The 21,956-nt window shown below is 36.3% G+C and overlaps 1 protein-coding gene across 1 annotated transcript; it reads right to left on the bottom strand.

Moving 5' to 3' along the window:
* Nucleotides 1–1,724: 1,724 nt before the first annotated feature.
* LOC121300790 (GRB2-related adapter protein-like) lies at nt 1,725–20,428 on the bottom strand. The gene is made up of 5 exons (XM_041229665.1): nt 20,159–20,428; nt 19,487–19,584; nt 18,788–18,910; nt 12,567–12,735; nt 1,725–2,315 (listed from the first exon to the last, which is right to left on the bottom strand). Exons 1-5 carry the CDS (start codon nt 20,234–20,236, stop codon nt 2,136–2,138), a joined length of 648 nt encoding a protein of 215 aa, XP_041085599.1. The 5' UTR covers nt 20,237–20,428; the 3' UTR covers nt 1,725–2,135.
* Nucleotides 20,429–21,956: the final 1,528 nt, after the last annotated feature.

Genomic DNA, 21,956 nt, shown 5'->3' with positions numbered 1-21,956 from the left:
GCAGCATGAAGCACATTTAACATTAATAACTGTATTTAAATGGAGATTATTATTATTATTATTATTATTATTATGATGTTTCCAGTACTGAAAAAGGTTACACAAGCCTACAGATCTGAAGGCTGCAGTGTGTGATGTCAGACCAGGAACAGGAACCAACACAGAAGAGACAGAGGGACGTGGAGTTTGATGAAGCTGAGTGCTTGTTTGCGCTCCGCATTTAATAACTGAACAAACAGAAAATAAAAGGTTGCAAGACAAACAAAACACAAGACACAGCACTGGTAGCCAAAACAAAGCAGAAAGATAACTTAGACCAGTGGTTCTCAACTGTGGCCCTCCAGATCCATTCCAACCAGGTTAATTGCTAAATTAGTTAATTGCCTCTTAGCAGCCTCTGTTAACTGCACTAGAATTACAGTAAAAACCTGGACTGGATTGGATCTCGAGGGCCAGAGTTGAGTACCACTAACCTAGACCATTGTAAGTCTGTTAGATTTCTGAAGGCAAGTGAAGTGACTGGGAGTATTTATAAACTTATTCTTAGATTTCTAATCTAAGGATGTCCTATTTTAGCATTGCCTGCCTGTCTTTGTATTAGAATATCTGTTTATAGAATACAGTGCTTGTTTAATGTGCATATTGCACCACAGTATCATTGCATGATGTTATTCATTTGTAGAGTACCTGTTTTTGCAGGTTGACCCTGTCACACTCAAACATAAGGATTGTTCACAGAGCACATGTTGGTATAAGCTCTTTCAGTAAACAGAGTAAGCCAACTCTCCTGTTAATAACCAGTTTTTTTGTTTTATTTTAGATGAAAAACTTAACTTGGTGGACCCTGTCTATAGAGAAAGCCACCCCTGAAATCCAACTGCAGAAAATATCGCTGGCAAATGTAACATCGGAGCGAAGGAGAAATAGTATGTGTTGTAGTTTTATTTACTAGACTTTGGCTGGAAATTCAGAGTGGACTAAACCAAGATGAAATCCCAATTGAAAAAACTGCCAAAATATGGAATACATTTCCCATCATCCTCCTGCTCACTGGTAAATGCATACATATGTGAGCAGGAGGATGATGGGAAATGTATTCCATATTTTGGCAGTTTCTTCAGTTGGGATTTCGTCTTGGTTTAGTTATGAGAGGTCCATGCGGGTACATGTGAAGCCATCTTGAGGCAGGGAATGCAATTTAAAAGTTTAAAAAAGTGGTAAAAATGTAAATAAATAAATAAATAAAACAATACACACACCTTGCGCAAACAGTTGTAGCAACACATGGGGACATGTAACACAGTAAAATAAAAAGGTCCTTATGTACCCTTTAAGATGTGTGGTGTTGTTTAAGGTTGGTCTGTGTTCTGAGATGACATCAGTTTCTTAACCCCTTATATATACTGGAAGTCCAGAAATATCACAACCTCACATGATAATTATCATTATCAAAGTGCAACATAGATATTAATACAGTTTTTTTTTTTTTCCAAAGTAACAAAAAATAGTTTTTACATGGAAGGTTTCAATTTTTAAATATAATATTTAACAGATTTTCTGCATGCTGTTACTATTCCCAGCAGGTGAAAAACATGTTTGTCTGTTAACTGTTTTGCTCCAATTGACTTTCAGGTTTAGAACCAGAAGCCCGGGATCGGTGTTCCTTGACCAGCCTCTTCTGCAACACTCAGCCCGAACCCGAAGAAACTCCTAAGCCCACAAATGAAAAAACATAATATCACTCTCTTGGGTAAGATTTAGAGAGAGTGTTTAGTGTCTGTACATAAAGAAAAAAACAACAACACAATTTAATACATTAATTAGTTACTGCTTTGAAGGCTGAGGCATCTGATGCATTTTAGAAGGTGTGTCTCCTAGGTCGCTCAGTAAATCTAGGTTGAGCTGCTGTGGTAACCCTCTTGGTATCACCGTACAACACATGTTTCCTCTAACAGTTTGTCTTGCTGTTCAGATGTCCCAGTGTTCATCAACCTCTTGCATGTAAGTTTTGGGTATCAGGATTCAGCTTTGTGCACATTTCACAACAGATTTAAGTACTGGTGTTTATATCTGCATGTTTTTGTAAATGGATTAGAGGTGATAGGAAGTGCACTTTGAGTTCCAGTGTTGCGTGGTTAGTGGTAGGTTGGCTGGACGTATTTAGATGGGAATACCCCCACCTTGCCATGGCACCTCCCTTTCCAGCGGCTGGGGTCGGAACAGTCCAGGACCTCTATGACATCTCCTCTGTAGAAACCCAGCTCGGACAAGTGCTGGGGGACAAAGTCGAAAAGAGCCTGTGCCTGCTTTGGCTTCTGAAAAGGTGAGCAACAAAAAAGGGATATTGTCAAACACTGCATCTGCCTTCTTTGATATTCTGTTGTGATTCATTACGATTTGCAACCAGTATACTTAGGGATTAACATATAATTTATAAGCTGTGCAGTCTGGACCCCCTTACTACAACAGTCTGCTGCCTTCCGGGAGCCTCTGTCACGCACATCACTGAGAACGTGGACAGGCTCCTAGAACGAACAGGAGACGACCCGGAAGTAGTCGTCCATATCGATACAAACAACTTTGGAAGAGACAGACCAAAATCTCTGCAAAACAAATTCAGAGAGCTGGGAATGAAATGAAAAGACAAGACGAAAACACTGGTATTTCTGGGATAATGCCGGCACCTTGCAAAGGACCATACAAACAGCTGGAAATACTTAATCTAAATGCATTGCTGAAATTGTGGTGGACTTCACCTTTCTTGAACACTGGCTCATTTCAAAATAAGGGCAACAGCTCAGGATAGCCATTAAATGTATTGATCTAAATGCTAGAAGTCTCGGAAACAAAAAGTTAGAACTTGAAGCTACTGCACTAACAAGTAACTATGATGTGATAGGTGTTACGGAAATTTGGTTATCCGAGAGTGATGGAGACAAATATAATATTAGTGGGTATACACTGTATAGGAAAGACAGGCAGGACAAAAGAGATGGAGGGGTAGTGCTATATATCAAAAATAATATTGAACTCCAGGTGTTAAATCTGGAAGAAAAAACAATGCAGAATCAATATGGGTCAGAATAATGGACAAAAAGTCAAAGGGCATAATAATAGGGACATGCTATAGACATTTTCGAGCACCGAGCAAAATAATCTGCTTTACAATAACATTAGAAATGCATGCAGCAAAGGAGAAACCATATTAATGGGGGATTTCAGCTTCCCCGTATACAATGAGAAAACCCAATGGGAAGCACGACAGACGGAATTGAAATGGTAGAAATGACAAATGACTGCTTTCTAAAGTAATTTATCAAGGCTCTGATTACATGGGAGGTATGCCTTGATTTAGGCTTTTCAAATAATGAAGACAGAACAAATGTTGGAGAACCATTGGCAAACTCAGATCACAACACAGTCTCATTTGAAGTGCTTTTAAAACCCCAGAAGTGATAACAAAAGCTAAGGTTGACAATTTCAAAGAGACAAACTATGAAGGAATGAAACAGACTAACAGAAGTAGATTGGAGTAAAATAGAGAAAACATCCACAGAAAAAGGATGGCTATTTTTCAAAAATGTAGTACTAGAGGTGCAAAACAATTACATCCCAAAAGTAGACAAATCAAAATCTAAAACAAAATGGTTTAATAGATCAATTCAAAACATATTCAGATAAAAAAGGCACTTTATAGAGCATTTAAAAGGGACCAAGAACAAAGTACGCAGAAATAGTACTTCCAAGTCAAAAAGGAAGTTAGAAAGGCCAAGAGATAAACCAATTCCAAAAAGTTTTTCCCATATTTTAACATCAAAAGAACATTCAAGGAAAGGTGAAATGTCTGAGATACACATGGAAAAAAAACATAGATAAAGAGAAAAAAATAGCAAATATATTAAATGATTACACGTTTTTACAAAGGAGGATATGGACAACACACCTGACATGTTGACAAATTTAGCATAACAGAGGCAGAATTGTTACAGGGACTAGGAGCTGTTAAAATAAACAAATCCCCTGGGCCAAATTAGATCCTCTCCATAGTACTCAAAGAAATGAAAGAAGTTATTCACGCTAACTAAGATCTTATACCAACAGACTGGAGAATTGTACACATAAAACCGATCCACAAAAAGGGAGACAAAATCTAACCAGGTAACTACAGACCAACAAGCCTGACTCTTATTATATGTAAACTTATGGAAACTATAAATAAGATCCCAAATGGAAAATTACCTATATGGTAACAGTATCCTGGGGGACAGCCAGCATGGTTTTAGGAAAGGGAGATCGTGTATAACTACCCTGCTTGATTTTTTTGAGGATGCAACATCGACAATGGATAACTGCAAATCATATGACATGGTTTATTTAGATTACCAGAAAGCTTTTGACATAATCCTGCATAAAAGATTAATTCTTAAACTGAATGCAGTAGTGATTCAAGGAAATGCATGCATATGAACTAGGGAGTGGTTAACATGTAGAAAACAGAAAGTACTGATTAGAGGAGAAACCTCAAAATGGAGCGAGGCAACCAGTGGAGTAGCACAGGCATCAGTATTAGGTCCCCTGCTCTTCCTAATCTACATTAATGACTTAGATTCTGGTATAGTAAGCAAACTTGTTAAATTTGCAGACAACACAAAAATAGGAGAAGTGGCAAACACAGTTGCAGCAGCAAAGGTCATTCAAAATGATCTAGACTGGATTCTGAACTGCAGACACATGGCAAATGACATTTAATACAGAAAAGTGTAAGGTACTGCACTCAGGCAATATAAATGTGCATTATAACTACCATATGGGAGATACTGAAATTGAAGAAGGAATGTGTTGACTCAGAAATGTCTTCGTCTAGATAATGTGGGGAAACTATATAGGCCAACAAAATGCTTGGATATATAATGAAAAGTATTGAATTTAAATCAAGGGAAGTAATGTTAGAACTTTTCAATGCATTAATAAGACCACATCTACAGTATGGAATTTAAATCCTGGTCATCTTGCTACAAAAAGGATATTGCTGCTCTAGAAAGAGTGCAAAGAAGAGCGACCAGAATTATTCTGGGTTTGAAAGGCTATCATATGCAGACATGCTAAAATAATTTAATCTATTTAGTCTTGAACAAAGAAGATTATGCGCCAATCTGATTCAAGCACTCAAAATTCAAAAAAGTATTGACAATGTCGACTCAAGGGACTTTTTCAACCTGAAAAAAGAAACAAGGACCAGGGGTCACAAATCAAAATGAGATAAAGGGGCATTCAGAACAGAAAATAGGAGACACTTTTTTACACAGTGAATTGTGGGAGTATGGAACCAACTCCCCAGTACTGTTGTTGAAGCTGACACCCTGGGATCCTTCAAGAAACTGCTCGATGAGATTCTGGGAACAATAAGCAACTAACAACCAAATGAGCAAGATGGGCTGAATGGCCTCCTCTCCTTTGTAAACTTTCTTATGTTCTTATTAATATAATTGTCAATTGTATTTTTTTTTTTTTTAATAATCAATATCAGATTTTTTAAATGTTGTTTTCAATGTCATATTCTGTTTGTCTTGATGCATATGTGAACCTCAAGTTAATGTGGAATCAAACACTGCATTCCTTCAGCTCATGGTTCTGCTTCTAAGCCTGGTTTGCATTCTCTATGAGTAAGGCTACGATTTTGGCATGGTAATTCTTAATACATTTTAAGGGAGAGGTGCCGCAAATAACCAAGAATTCACAGAAAGATCACCGTTTTTACAGGGAGAGGGTGCCAAATAACCAAGAATTCACGTGTCTGTTCTCGCCAAAATTTATCATGTGGTTTTGGTTACATCACACATTTGTGGGACACATGTAGTAAACACAATACCAAAAAGTTAGTTAGTTATTTGTAGTTAGTTAGTTAGGCATAAATAAAATATATATATAACGGAAAATATCACCTGGTGGTAGTGTTTCGAGAAATGTTACTATTATTCTCTAACGTATTATGTAATTTATGTCACTTTATTGTACCGTACGTATCATGTCATTTATGTTGTAAAATACAAAATTAAAATTTTAAATTGTTCTTAGCACATATATATATATATATATATATATATATATATATACAGTGCCTGTAGAAAGTCTACAGCCCCTTGAACTTTTTTCACATTTTGTTGTGTTAGTGCCTCAGAGTTTTATGCACTTAAATTAGGATTTTTTTTCCATTTATCTACACACCATACTCCACACTGTTAAGGGGAAAAAGTTTTTATTAAGAAAAAATGTATATATTAAATATACACAACTGAAAGATCATAATTGGATAAGTCTCCACCCCCCCTTAGTTAATACTAATGGAAGCACCGTTGGCAGCAACTACAGCTGAGAGTCTGTTGGGATTGGTCTCTACCAACTTTGCACACCTAGATTTGGCAATATTTAACTGTTCTTCTTTACAAAACATTCAAGTTCTGTCAAGTTACTTGGGGAGCGTTGATGTACAGCAATCTTCAAGTCATGCCACAAATTTTCGATTGGATTTAGGTCAGGGTTCTGACTGGGTCACTCAAGGACATTTACTTTTTTGTTCTTTAGCCACTCCAGTGTAGCTTTGCCTGCTTGCTTTGGGTCGTTGTCATGCTGAAAGGTGAACTTCCATCCCAGTTTCAGCTTTCTTGCAGAGGGCAGCAGGTTTTCCTCAAGGATTTCTCTGTACTTGGCTCCATTCATTTTCCCTTCTATCCTGACAAGTGCCCCAGTCCCTGCTGATGAGAAACCTGATGCTGCCACCACCACGCTTCACAGTAGGGATGGTGTTCTTTGGGTGATGCGCTGTGTTGGGTTTGTGCCAAACATAGCATTTGCATTTAGGCCAAAACAACCAATTTTAGTTTCGTCAGGCCACAGAACTTTTTGCCACATGGCTACAGAATCTCATTAGTGTTTTTTTTTGCATACTTCAAAAAGGTGGGCTTTCTTGAGTAATGGTTTCTTTCTTACCACCCTACCATACAGGCCAGATTTGTGGAGTGCTTGGAATATTGTTGTCACATGCACACTTTGACCAGTCTTGGCCATAAAAGCCTGTAGCTCTTGCAAAGTTGCCATTAGCCTATCTAATCAGTTTCCTTCTTGTTCGGTCATCCAGTTTGGAGGGATGGCCTGATCTAGGCAGGGTCTTGTTGGTGCCGTAAATCTTCCACTTCTTAATAATCACCTTGACTGTCTTCCAAGGGATATTCAAGGCCTTTGATATTTTTTTATACCCATCCCCTGATCTGTGCCTTTCAACACCTTTGTCTCGGAGTTCTTTTGAAAGCTCCTTGGTGCTCATGGTTGAGTCTTTGTTTTGAAATGCACTACCCAGCAGAGGAAACCTACAGGAACTGCTGAATGTATCCTGAAATCATGTGAATCACTACAATTTAACACAGATGGAGGCCACTTAACTTGGTGTGTGATTTTGAAGGTGATTAGTTACACCTGAGCTAATTTAGGATTGATATTACAAGGTGGGTGGACACTTATCCAGCCAAGCTATTTCTGTTTTTATTTTTAATTAATTTGCTACAAATTTCTAGGATATTTTTTTCACTTGGAAATTGTGGGGTAGGATGTGTAGCTAAATGGAAAAAAAAATGTAATGCATTTTAATTCCAGGCTATAAGGCAACAAAAACAAACTTTCTATAGGCTCTCTCTCTCTCTCTCTCTCTCTCTCTCTCTCTCTCTCTCTCTCTCTCTCTCTCTCTCTCTCTCTCTCTCTCTCTCTCTCTCTATATATATATATATATATATATAAATCCACCCCATTACCATACATGACTTTATAAGCTACACAAACATTAAAATATTGAACACATTTACACAATCGTCTCCACTCAGACTTTTGTGACTGTTATAGTGTTATATGTGCAAAGTAAATGTGCTTATTTTTTGTTGTATATTAAACAATATACAATACATCCAGATGACCTGATGACCTAAACACACCCTAGAACAAAACCTTTTAAGGCACCTGTGATGGGGTACTCCTTACCCCTGTGCATGTATTATGCCATATTTTGTATCTGTATTATGTTTTAAAGGAAGGGCGAAAACTCGTCAGCCATTATTGTTATTTGCAATACCTCATGAGAATGTGTGACTGATCAGCTACTGATTATATAATTAGCTGATAGTCACACAGAATTATTATACCCGTGCAGACTATGGCCGAGTGGTTAATAAAATAATGAATAGCCAGTTAATCCCTTGGCCATAATATTAAAGACCTGCAGCTTTGGCAATGGGGGTCAAAGACAGAGACAGAGACAGAGGAGGTAAAACAATAATTCAAAGAAAACAATTGCTACTTGTGCTGGAACAAGCAGCACGATACTTGTTATCATTACTATTTGTTTGTTTGTTTTGGTCCTTGTGCCTTTTGCTTTGTGTAGTTTTGTTTTGTTCAAACCTTTTATTTAGGTAAAAATTAATTAAATTAATTTATTAAACATGCAAGCAGGGCATTCGTATCCCAGTCTGGCTTTGTTGTGTGGTTTCATTTCCTGGTATGACATCATCCACCAGCCTTCCTATTCACAGCACCTCAAATACTAAATTATCCAGATGGCTTTTACATGACACCAAATAGGAGGTGTTCACACAATGGCCGATAATAATAATCTCACATAGCTGGGGCTCATGGTTGTCAGAAGTTTTATAGCCTGCTATGGAACTATTTACCTTGCAGCAGGTAAATTGAGTGTCATCTGCCAGTGACTGATTAATCAGGACTGCCACAGAGAGTCAGCTTTCTTAACGCTTTACTGTTTACCTGCCTCCCGACTTTATTTTCAAAATTATGTGATGGTGCTTTGGGTACCTGGTTAGAATATATTGTGGAATATATATAAATTATACAGTTATATCCCTAATATCAATCCTTTGAATAGTACACTAGAACCAATACTATTATACTTATAGATCATATAGAACCATAGGAGCATTTGAAAGGAGAGTAATACCAGCCTTACATAAGCTTATTTGTTTTGTATACTATATATCAGATGTCTACAATTTGTTTGTCTTAAATGGTTCATATTCTATTGAAGATATAATCAACAAAATAACACTACCAGAAATACACTCTGCTATTTCATATGTTGAATAATGAATAATATAATAATAATAATAATAATAATAATAATAATTTTTCAGACATTCCAAAAAAATGTGCAGAAAAACAACTACAAACGACGACTACTACTATTGCATTTAAATCGAAAAAGTTTAACTTCACTGAAATACAGACTCCTCTGGTGTGGAATGAAGTAATGCAGCTGCAAATTTGCACTAACGAATAAGAGCTTTTTTTTATTATTTTTCATAATGATGGTACTATTTCAGTGCATGAAAGAATATTAAGCAACAATGGGACCACGCCGGTTCAGATAAGTTATGAGATTTATGGCAGGGGAGGCAACTCATGTATTACTGTATGACCTGGTTAAAAGTTTAATTGATTCAATTAAATAATTTAAAGCATAGGTGTGGATTAAAGACCGGAGGGCCTATTGAATTGATCTAAAGAGCAATTTATTTGTATCGCTAACATTGTATACCAAGGTTATGAAACACCAACAGGGTACTGTGCATTTCCCCCCTCCCTGTAAATAAGCTAAACAGACTGGCAGGTATACAATATACTCTTTTCTATTATATGTTGTATTATTATGCTACTCATGAGTTAAGTAACCTTCCGACAATGAGTAATAATAATCATTCTATCTCACGCTCCTGCTGTTTTAAAACCCAATGCCAACCTCCTTGAGGCATTGTGTTGTCTTAACAAAGGTTGTGCTGTTCACCTTGGGCTTATGTTAACGATCGTTCAGAAATGTATTCATGAAACTGCACTTTCCTGCTGTCAAGACAGCTACTTTATAGAATAGTTTAATGTATATAAAAAAGTGTTTTGTTGATAATAACACTTCATGCATTTAACAGAGTAAAAGTCTGGCAATATCTATTTGGAGATGTAATTGAACTAAGTCATCACTGATAATATGTTAAGAGAATATATATGGCTCCACGTTGCCACGGTTAAGATTTGCATGAAGTTTGTTTCCCATTAAATTCGGTGGGTGGTGCTCTCCATGGCAGCCAAAAGAAATCCCAAGAACTGATAAAGCAGCAGGATTTCATCTGACATACTGTATCAATGTAACAAGTCTATTTTGTAATGTTTCATTAGTAATTAAATGTAGCTGATTAAACCTGTTGAAACTTTGAAATCTATGTTTGAAATGCAGTGCTTGAATACAGTCTGGCGCCACAAAAAGGTTTGGCACAGGCTTGTTGAAGAATTAAACCATTAGGGTGGCTGGCAATAAGTGCCTGGTTAACTGTTTGAAAATAACCTTCCAATTTATAGCCTGTTATACAAGACTGTAAATAATGAATGGTCAGGCGTACAGTTGCAATATCATATTTACAACACATAACTGCAACATTGGCTTAAGCAATTCCAAATCTCATCTTACATTTTTTTTTGCTACCTGCTAGTCTGTTTGTGTTTGCAGTGTCAAAAGTGACCCTAAAACCCTTTCTCTCTTGAATGGAAGGCTTATGCTGCAGAAATGTATGATCCTTTGACTGAACCAACTTCATTTCTTTGGGAAATGAAAATGAGGCATGGGAAGCCATTCCTATGAAAAACAACCCTCTGTGATAAGAATGAAATATATGAACATAATAGTTATCAGTCCAGAACCCTTACTTCTTGTGGGAAACGCTCTGATTCGTTAACACTAGAAACGCCATGGCAGTCATTTTGAAGGTCTGAAGTTTTCAAATTCAAATTACTCTTCATGTCTGAAAGTTATTCGGTTGTCCTTTAATCACTTTTTTTTTTAATTAAATACCCTGATGGCGTTTGAAAGGCAAGATCGCTAAAATAAGCAAGTTATAATTCTGCCCACCTAGAACAGCGAAAGCTGTCATTTAGACTGCCTTTTACAACACATGTTTTTATTTTGAATATAGCCTACAATATTCTATTTATATTCAAGCCTGTTGTTATCTCTACCCCCACTGAGCTTACCTCTGCAGTGCCAGCCGCTTTGCCTGTATCGTCTCCTGCAGGAGCTGCAGGCATGCCAGCCACGTCAACCTCTTTACCCACAGCAGTAACAAGGACAGTGACTCCAGCTGCATCACTAGCATGAACAGGCATTCAGGAAACTGTGAAGGATGTCACTATTTATGAAATTATAAATCCCGGTGTTGACGCTGTGGGAATATGGGCTGCATTGATATGCAAATGCTACCCCACATTTATTGCATTTTGAAGCATTTATTGCAATCCTGTATGTTTATGGAGCGAACATACCACTGACATGTTTTTACTTCACTGCAATTGGTAAAATGACTTCCTCTAAGAATCTAATTATTCTCATCTCCTTTCATACATCAGTTGTCATCGGGAAAAAACATGGAGACTGTGGATTTCTACAATGACACAAAATATGGAGTGGACATTTTAGATCAAATGACACGTCAGTACTCAGTGAAAGCCGGTTCTTGCTGGTGGTCGGTTGCTGTATTTTACAATGTACTGGATCTGGCAGCGATCAATTCCTTCATTTTGTACAAGGAATGCTCCGGGGAAAATATCAGTAGGCGAGATTTCATCTTGAAGCTAACCACAGAATTTCGGCAGAAACATTTTGGTCAGAAAACTGCAAAGCAGGAGGCAAATGAAGCTAAACCTGGATCCAGTGCTGCACCCAATGACATTTGCAAGAGAAAACAATCCCAGGTAGCTAAATGCAATAAAAATAAAACTTCTGATATCTGTGCATAGTTTGAAAGAGCAGTATCACTCACGATAATTAATTACATAGATTACATTGTCACATCCCCAATTATACACCCCCTGCGATAACTAGTCCAGTCACATCTCCTCCAATCCATTACTGACACATTGCGTACTGCTTTAGGGCAATAATGTCATGCATTGTGACTCTGCTCCCTTCCTGGCTGGCTTCAGCGCCATCACAGATTGGGGGGGGGATTGTTGACTAGGATTAATTTACTCTGTCACATATCCCACCGCTCAGAGTGGAGCCGAAGGAACACTCGGCTGAATCTACTTTTCCCCCTCCTGGGAAAAGTAATCCGCATCTTGATGATCTTTCCCTACATGGTGTGTCGTAAAATACATGAAGGATTGTAGCACCAGATACCACTGAGTTATCCGGGCGTTGCTATCCTTCATCATGCTTAACCAATGAACTGCCAGACCAACCAGTACGTAGCACTTTGTTCCTGTTAAACAGCGCCCTCACAGATCAGGAGGGAGATTGCTGACTAGGATTCATTTGCTCTCTGTCACAAGAAGACAGCATTACTGATGAATTGTGAGCTGGAAATTCTTTTTGTAAACAGGGACATATCGATTGATACTCATAAGAAAGTCATGGTCTGTCTCTATCTGTAATCACCCACCACAGAGACTGAGTAAAATGGCCATAAAGAATGCTGGTCCGAGAGCAGGATCTACTCAGTTATCTCCCTTCTAAAAGTCTTATATACCTCAAACGTGCGCTCTTCATCCCTCAGGAAAACCGTCTGCTCCCTGGCGATGGATGTTGTTCGATAATAGTCCACCAGCTCATTGAGGGAGTTGAATTGTTCTTCCCAGATAAAATACCTGCCTCGTCCATCGTTCAAGACCTTGAAATGCTGCACAACATCTCCATAACTGTAAACAGAATAAAAATCAAGTTTTTTTTTTGTTTGTTTAAAAAAATGTGCTTATAAATATCAGTACATTAACATTATAATGACATTGTTACAATGCATTATATGGCAAGTATATGCTTTTGCAATCACTACTTTATATAAGGCTACTTTATATAAGGCTTGCTTAATTTTAAAACACAGGTAACCATGGGAAAGCCCAAGACGTATGGTAAACTATACTGAAAAATGAAATGGTAAATGCATAGTATAACTATGGGAAAAGTGTGGGAAAACTGCAAGCTTTTATAAGGCTGGCTTAAAATTATAAATGTCATAAAAGGTAGAAAAAGTATACAGAAGAATTTTTCATCACCTAGAATTTTAAGATTGAGAAAAAAAATAGACTATATGATTATGAACATAATTTACATCTTTTATTTGACATCATGTAATCAAAGAAAATGATATCGAAAAAGTTTACTGGAAGCCATAATAGTAGTGCAGTATTTTGACAGTATCACATTTTTCATTTTTTGTCAGTTTGTCATTAAGTAACAACACCCTACATGTGTAAGCTTCACATTGTACACTAATAGCAACGAAACTATTGTCAACAGGAAATCTCATGATCTAATATCTACTGTTTGTTTTTGTTTTTTTTTTTCTCATCCACTTTGTGTATCCATACCTATTAAAAAAGGTGATTCATTTATTTGCAAATCAATCTGGCTATTATTTAAGTTCAGTAATTACACACCACATCATTTCTATTTTTAATACAGAATGTTGAACTTTATACAGATTTATAAACTGTTTAAGAGCTGAAAACAAGTAAGAAAAAGCCTAATTAAGCACATTATCAGCTCAGTTAAGGGTTTAGTTAAGTAACTGAGAGCTCAGTGGAATGAAAACCAGTAGACACCAGGGTTGGGAACCACTGCCATAGAGTACCTAGCGTTGATTTCCTGCAGCTCCCAGGATGAATGAAATAATGCTGTACGTGTGAAACAGCATTTTCTCTATACAATCCACTGAGTAATGGGTTTCCATTGTAAATAGAATTCGGTTTCTCCTACTTTGCATTGTGCAATTAAACAGTGAAACTGCCTCGTGAGGATTGATAATTAGGTGAGGGGTAAGAAATGTAAACTCAAAGTGGAAGATTCGTGTAATGGATCAATTGTATATTTGGCCAATACTTTGAATTATATATATATTTTCAGATTCCAGTACATTAATAATGGCATATAGTTAGCACACAAGCCTATGACTGTGTGGATTAAATTTGATACCAGTACTTTAACAATGTTATTTTCCTTATTTTCTTCTTTTGCAAGTACATGTATTAAATAATGTAACACAGTGTAGCTACATTATAATTCATGTACCAAACAGATTGAACTAAAACCAGGTATTTTAAATATGAGAACAGTTGTTTTAAAATATATTGGATTACCAAAATCTCCTCTTCAGCTAAAAAAAGAGAAAAAAGGTCTGACAACATCCAGTTGCTGTTACTTGGGAACATTTGTGCATTTTTTTAAATATTAAGAGACCATAAAAACTAACTGTGCTAGAGGTTATTGAAGTTTAAAATACAAGAAAAAAAACATCAACAAAAGAACAGAAGGGCCTGTGCAAATATTTCACAACCTTGGCAAGCACTCCTTTAATAAATTGTATATTTAAATGTTATCTGTCAATAAAACGTGGCAATGAAAAAGAAAACCATACAGTACGTCTACAGTAATGTGTCAATATACCGTACACAATTATTGATCAAGCTGGGGCTATATTTAAAATACAAAATAAAAACACCTTCTACAGAAAATCTAATGGTTTTGAAGTCTGTTAGAAAGCTATAATTATTTTTAATATGGTGTTTTACAATATAGGAAAGCTTCAATCAATGAAGAGCTTATAGCACAGATGATTAATATAAGCATTCTAGTTTCTGGATTTGCTTTGCTATAGAATTACCAGCTATTACATAACTTACATATTAACATACCTTTTGAATGGGGTACTTTTGCCCCAATGCTGTTTCTGAAGTTGCTGCATTTTGTAAGATTGTACAATTGGAGGTAAAGTACAATTGAATTCTGCAAAGGGTAATGATGAAGCACCAAAAAGGGAACCTTGGAAACTCAATGAGAGCTATAAACAGAATCTCTGGGTTCCCTGTTGGGCTCACACATACTATATAATATAAAACCGTTTCTACTTTTATGAAGAAGAGAAACACCCAAGAAGAAACTAAGCCACATACAGAACTCCAAATCTCAAGCCTCCTTTAAAAAACACAGTCCTGCATTCAAAGACCTCCTTTCAATTCAGCTAAGGGTTACTTCCATATATATTGCATTCGCAAATCCTTTCTGTAGTGCACATGTGTGAGGAATTGACTTCTTTCTTTCTTAAATAATATACTTTTTTATGAATAATTTCATTTCTGGCTCAATGTTTCTGGAGTATATTTGGTGTGGTAACTTTTCCCCATTGTTAGCTTTGCCACTGCCATTCTTTATCAGATGACACTGAATGTAAATAGATTGAATTGAACTCTAGCAGATATGTGCATCAAACCTTTCCTAAATGCTTCCACTTTAAGATCTCAGCTGCTTTTTATAATATTCCACCATGTGAGGCATTAAAATCCCCTTTTAAGAAGGTTACATATCAGCCATGCCAATTGCCTCTTTACCGTCTTCCTGCTTCAGTGTATTTCATGCTTACGTATTTCTGAAATATATAACAGCAAACTTCCCCGTCACAAGGCTGTGGCTGCCACACCTGGATATTGCTTTTGCATGTAGCTCCCCAGGCAAGAAGTGTCACTGAACTAACAATGCAAAGAAGGCAGTTTTTAAACTCCACAGGGTCATGAGCACACATTAAATATCTCTTGCTGCTGCACAATACAGCTCATAGTCAGTCATCATATTTAATCAGATCCAAACGGATTATAACTAATCCATAAGACATAATTACTACTAACCATTCTACTTTAAGAAGCTGATAGTAATAAGCAAGGAGCTATTCAAAAAATATTATTCTGTAAAAAAAAACCAAAAAAGCAGTTGACCGAAACTGATATCCAGTTACCCTGCTGAAAAAATTAAAAGAATGGTTGCCTTCAAATTATTGTCAAAAAGAAACTTGAGATTACATAAATTCAGATAAATGTATGGTGTAATTTACACCTAAGAAGTGACTTTTTAAATATTTCCCAGGAAACTGTGCTAATTACTGAAGGCTTTTCATTCTTAAAGGGTTAATGGCTGTCGTAAGGGGATCCTGATTGGATTTCGACCATAGCTGCTTATTTAAGCACCACTGCTATTCTGAAGGGACAACTGACATGTGTCATTAAGCCCCAAGGACAATATTTTAAACAAATTGAGACAAAGGGTAACGAATACCTCATTATAGCATAAAGTTGTCATCGCTTTTGAATGTCAGCCTGCTGATCATAAACCTGAACGACAGCAAAATGCTGTTGACGTCTATGTGGTGTTGAACGTGTTGTTGAATGCTTGGTGTGGTCAAGTCTGCCCCCAAAAAATGTTAAAACAAACCATACTCATTGTTATTATTAGACTGCTGTGCGCTGTTATGCAATTTGCTATCCAATGGATTAAAACTGTCTAATATTTAGAAAAATTAATGGTCATACCGTATAAATTGTTATATTGCATCAGTATTATTCCAGCTTGGACCAATTTACCTGGATTGGTGGGGAGGCACTTCAATACAACATTGTAGTCAGAAGAAGTGAACCAAGACATGCCTTACCCCACAGAACACAACACAGCAGTGCCAGCAGCAAGACATGCCTTACCCCACAGAACACAACACAGCAGTAGCACCTGTTCCAGCTGATGCGAGAAGACAAGGCAGCACAGAAATACATTCTTTACATAGCTAAAAAAAAGTATCGAAACCAAGTATATTTTTAAATAAGTGTTTATTTATTTAAATGTCCTGGATAACGTAACAGCGTTTCTTTCTTTTTTTTGGGGGGGGTGGGGTGGGGGGCTTACCTAATGGGAGAGAAGGACAATCCTGTCACCCAGCATTGCTTAATACAATAGATATATTATACATGGTAACGGCTGACATTGTATCCTACAAGATATACACCCAACCTTTTGGCTATTATCCTATTATTTATGATGTGAAGTTAAATTCAATCCAACAGTTCACAAATGTCACAAAAGTTTTATGCATTTGTGTGTGTGTGTGTGTGTGTGTGTGTGTGTGTGTGTGTGTGTGTGTGTGTGTCTATGTGTGTATATATATATATATATATATATATATATATATATATATATATATATATAATTTTTTTTTTTTAAACTACAAAGTATACAGAGCTGTCATTGATGTTAATTTGTATTTTTCCTTCTAGAAAATGATTTTCAAGTGTCAGAACTATAGCTGTGGAAATAAAAAAAAAAAAATAAAGATATTAAGATATTAAGGTGGTTCTCCGATTACATCAATGAAGTATTTGCATGTTCAGTATCTGATTGGGGACACTAATGTTCAGCCTCAGAGAAGACGACAAGCCGCACATTTTTGCTTACATTTATTGGTGCTACAGAAGATTGATGTTGCTTCACAATGATTCATTCACTGTTTAAATCTTGCTTTAGCGTGCTGATCCCACTTCCTGGGTAAGACTTGTTTGTTCAAAAGCACAAGTAAAATTAGATCAAATTTGAAACATGCTGAGAGAACTGTCTTCACATGATTCTTTGATTCAAGCCCAATCCTCTCACAGGCAAATATCTCAAATAATTGAACAGCGAAACCTAAGAAAAGAGCTGTGAGCAATAACATTAATTTTGAATCCAACATCTGCTACCTGAGGTGATCCAAACATATTGCAAGGAGGGGCTGGCAGATAGTGAATTTACTTGACATTACAAATGTTTTTGTATTTAAAGAAAAAAATATTTTAGCCTGCATCACTTGAAATGTGAAGTTCAGTTAGATATAGAGGGGATGTCTTCTATAAAGTATTATAATATTTGTTTAATGTTATTACGCATAGCTCCAAACTGAGTAATAATTTAGGCTTACATGAATCACCTGAGAACATTCACTTTCCTGAGTTTAATATTCATCAGCTCTAATTACCTCTCCATGTGATTTATTAACCATCTTATTATCACTATAATGACCCCAATAGGTGTTGAGTTAATTACATTTCTCATCTAATTTAATTGTTTATTGGTGGATTCTTGTGAAAGCACGTTCTTACATGCTCAATAACAATACTAATAACAGCTTATCAACTGAACTGTGCAATGCTAAAATCAATTCTTATTAAAAAATGAAAGCCAACAATAAAAATGGCTTTTAGGGGAAGCAGCTCCAGGATGTTCTTTCCCATCCTCACATCCTGCTCGGTGCTGTCAAATATGTGGCTTGGCAAGCAGTTACCCAGAAACCACAGGGTTATTGCACAGTTCCAAAAAAAAAATAATTGAAATCCCCCTGTTGGACTGGAAGTTTTACTCGCTCTGATGATTTTGAAAGCGTTGAACTAATATGTTTGACAATAAACAGCCTTCATTACAATTGGGAAATGCAAGAAATATCGAATTGTTTGCTGAAAGCCGGCCTGTTTAGGTTCCACTTTTTGGCGGCTCCATTCCTGATTCTGTCACTAATGATTTTTTAACATAATTTTAAAATTATTAACACTATGCTTTACAATTCTGAACAACATAAAACCATTCAAATTATATGCAGGTGATGCGTGGTGCCAGTTGAGTCATCCACAGCAGTGTGATTATTTTTTATTTGTTTTTTATTTATCAAAGGGAGTCAGACACAACATGTAACTACTTCTAGACAGCATTCAATGACTCTACCACAAAAATTCTGAGCTTACTTTTACTGAAGTTAAAGACATATAGTTCACACTAAATCGTGTTTTTCATTTCCTAGTCTTCTGCATGAATGAATGCAACATGGTTTATTATAAGCCAGCCTTTAGGGGTGCATGTAATTAAAATATAGCCTTCCACTTGCAGGAAAGCTCTAAGTTGCAAACCTACCTGACGGACAGAGAGAATTCTCCCGGGGAGCTCTCACTCTCCCTGACCAGGAACGCACCGCATTCTCGTTGCCGAGACAACCTCTCTTCAGCAACATGTCTGGAGATCCGTCCAGCAAACCACCTGGCAAAATACACCCTTATACATTAATATAATTGCTTTTAATTGCAGCACTAAGCAAAGTTAAAGAGAATAAATAATTAAGCAGTTTCAGCTTCATATACTGAAAAATACATTTTAAAAATTTATAGAAATATTAGTATATCAGATTAGCTTTTACTGTACTACTAGACAACTCTACAGTTTTGAGTGGAGTTACCTTCCTGAAACCTGTAGACAGGGCTGCAGTGTTGAAAAAGTGAAAATAAGGGATTGCAGTATCTGCTAGTAATCTTCACATTTATATTGCACTACTTGCTATTTAAAAATGACAGTTAGATTTGTTTTGGATGTACAACCTTGTGTTAATTTATTTATAGCCAAAGATGATGATGATTATTATTATTATTATTATTATTATTATTATTATTATTATTATTATTATTATTATTATTATTATTTAGTCAAAGGATTGTTGTAAATGATGGCTGTAAACTGGCTATGACACATTAACAAGAGCTTTCTTTGATGAATCTTTTTAATCTGGGATGGGATCAGTCAATACACTGCACGGTGTCATCAGTTTTCAGAGATACTTACGGGTGTGGTTTTACTTTAATATAATTCTTTGGAATAAAGCCCTTCAACCCTCCCAGTTCTGCTGTGAACCAGTTCTGGTCATCTTCCATGTTTGTGATCTGGAATAACAAACCACATTTTTGTCTGTCTGTCTTTTTAAATAGGACTAGCGGAAGGCAACAGTGGCTGTTTGAGAAGTCATGTGTCTGTGAGTGTATTACACTTTTGCACTCTTCCGCACAGCACCGTGAATAACAAATAACATGAACCAAAAACAAACTGTGTTTGCAAAAGCCTGTTACAGGATAGGGACCACATTTATTTCCTTTTTCCCATTTCAAAGAAGTAAGCAAACATTCAGGTTAATCAAATGCTTATCATGTTTATAATCTAGCCCATGGAGAAAATACCAACTTGCAGCTGTTTCCTGTGAAAACGCAACAGTAAAATGCTGCTTGAACAAAAAAAAGTACAGTACATACACAGGCAGACATATATGGTGGTATTTAGGTATATGCATGATTATTTACTGTTATGTACATACATACAAACATACATACATACATACAAACATACATACAAATTCGTAATAGAAAAAATAATGTATAGGTCGGTAGAAGGATGGTATGTCCATGAATTATAATCACTAACATTATTGTTCTTTTATATTCTTTGTAAATGCATTTAACTTACCTTCAGTATATCCCCTTTTTTAAAACTGAGTTCATCATTCTCTGAAGCTTGAAAGACATACAGAGCTACAGCTTCCATCCTTCAGTACAAATCAATTCTAAATGTCGTGGCCCACAGCGCTAATCTTGGTCTCCGACTCTCCTTTGCTCAAGCCCACACTGCATCTCAATTAGGATACCAACGCCATCGATCTCTGCAGAGAAGTGAGCCCTGCTAACCTACAATCACTTCCTCTCAGTTTCAGTCTCACTCAGTCAGGGACCCTCACCCTTTGAGGTTTAGGATGAGAACATGAAAGTGCACAGGAAACTTAGAAAAAAAACCACACACACGCTAGCTTAAAAATAAGTATCATGGGCCAAATCATTTCTCATGTTAAACTGACTTAAATTACACTTCAAGTGTTTGTGTTGAATCTGAGACTTAGGACAGTACAGTCAGTGCTACACTTTTCTTTGTTTTACTGACTTCCTTTCTGAAACTACGAGCAAAGCAGATTAGGAAAATGTTTATACAATATTTTGTGGAATGCATTTCTAACGGTGACACTTTATGGTGAATTTAGGAATAAGATAGTAGTGGTAACATGTTAGTTTAGGGATCAATAATAACCATTTATGCAATGTACACATTATTAATTAAGCTATTAAAAGTTGTATTACACTTTTAAAATCGGTTTTAAGAATGTTATAATGTGTATGATTCACTTATATAACCCCAGTTACAGATCCTTAAACTAAAATGGTACCAATGTAGCTTGGAGAACATTAAATTAAATAATAAACCTTTTTTGTGTCATCTTCGCCTGCCACAACAACTTAAAGGCTTTGCTAACTGCATATCTTAAAAAAGAGGTTTCTGGTTGAGAGGATAAAGTATCACACATGAAAGTCAATTTAGACACATCCTCTGAAGATATGGTATGTATACTTGTAAACAGTGTCTTATTTTAGTTTATACATGTAATAATGTAGTTAGTTATTTTAGTTTATTTTTTTAAAAACTTTTTCTTGAAGTTGGTATTAAATCTAACTGGAAAGGCTCAGCAAAATATCTCGTCTGTTCTTAAAGAGCGTTGGCTTTTGTTGTGGCATCCAACCTACACACTGACACAACATCTCACCTAGTTACTATATATTTTTTGTTGCCTTCTTAAAGTTTCAGTTTAAAATAGTACCCTGTAAAGACAGTGTTATAAACTGTGAGAGATGATATACAATAAAGAACTAATTAACTTAAATAATTGAGCATAATGAAAGGTTACATAATGGAATGGTAATTATTACACCTCATCATGGAAAGTAGAGTTATTATAGTAAGTGTAGAGTGATTGTTTTTTTAACTGGACAGTTAAGACAGTGGAGAAAGCTTTGTCTTCAAATACAATCTGCTGAGTCTGTGTGTAGCGAAGCTCAGTTAAGATAAATCCTTTGCAGTGTTGACTGCAAATATATAAAAGTAATTCCATACATGTAGTGTGATTCAAATAAAACACAAGATGTGCATGTTTCTCTGTCCAAAAAAATGCAAGCTGTGTAATTTTGACCAATCTTGGATGCTGGAAGTACAAGAGAACTGCAAAGTACAGCTCATGATAAAATGCAGGAAACATACTGTAACATTGGTGGGAAATGAAGGCAGGCTCACACAGGTATTTCAGGCTCTCAGATGCAGTGGTTTATTAAGCCAGGACTCTACACTTGACAGTTAAAGTGTGCTGCTTTACCAGCCAGTGGTATAACTACAGCTGAGCAGCGTAGTGCTGCTCATACCATGACAAAATAATCATATAAAAACA

Source organism: Polyodon spathula, chromosome 26 (genome assembly GCF_017654505.1).
Source record: "Polyodon spathula isolate WHYD16114869_AA chromosome 26, ASM1765450v1, whole genome shotgun sequence".
NCBI classification, from domain to species: domain Eukaryota; kingdom Metazoa; phylum Chordata; class Actinopteri; order Acipenseriformes; family Polyodontidae; genus Polyodon; species Polyodon spathula.
This window is presented reverse-complemented; position numbering and strand designations above follow the sequence as displayed.

Bases quoted from the DNA above. Each gene is read 5' to 3' on its own strand.
- LOC121300790 (XM_041229665.1), bottom strand. From the start codon at position 20,236: ATGGAAGCTGTAGCTCTGTATGTCTTTCAAGCTTCAGAGAATGATGAA. The intron at 18,911-19,486 runs GTAAGTATCTCT...GTATTTTGCCAG, and splicing joins ATTAAAGTAAAACCACACCC to GTGGTTTGCTGGACGGATCT. The intron at 12,736-18,787 runs GTAGGTTTGCAA...TTCTGTTTACAG, and splicing joins GAATTCTCTCTGTCCGTCAG to TTATGGAGATGTTGTGCAGC.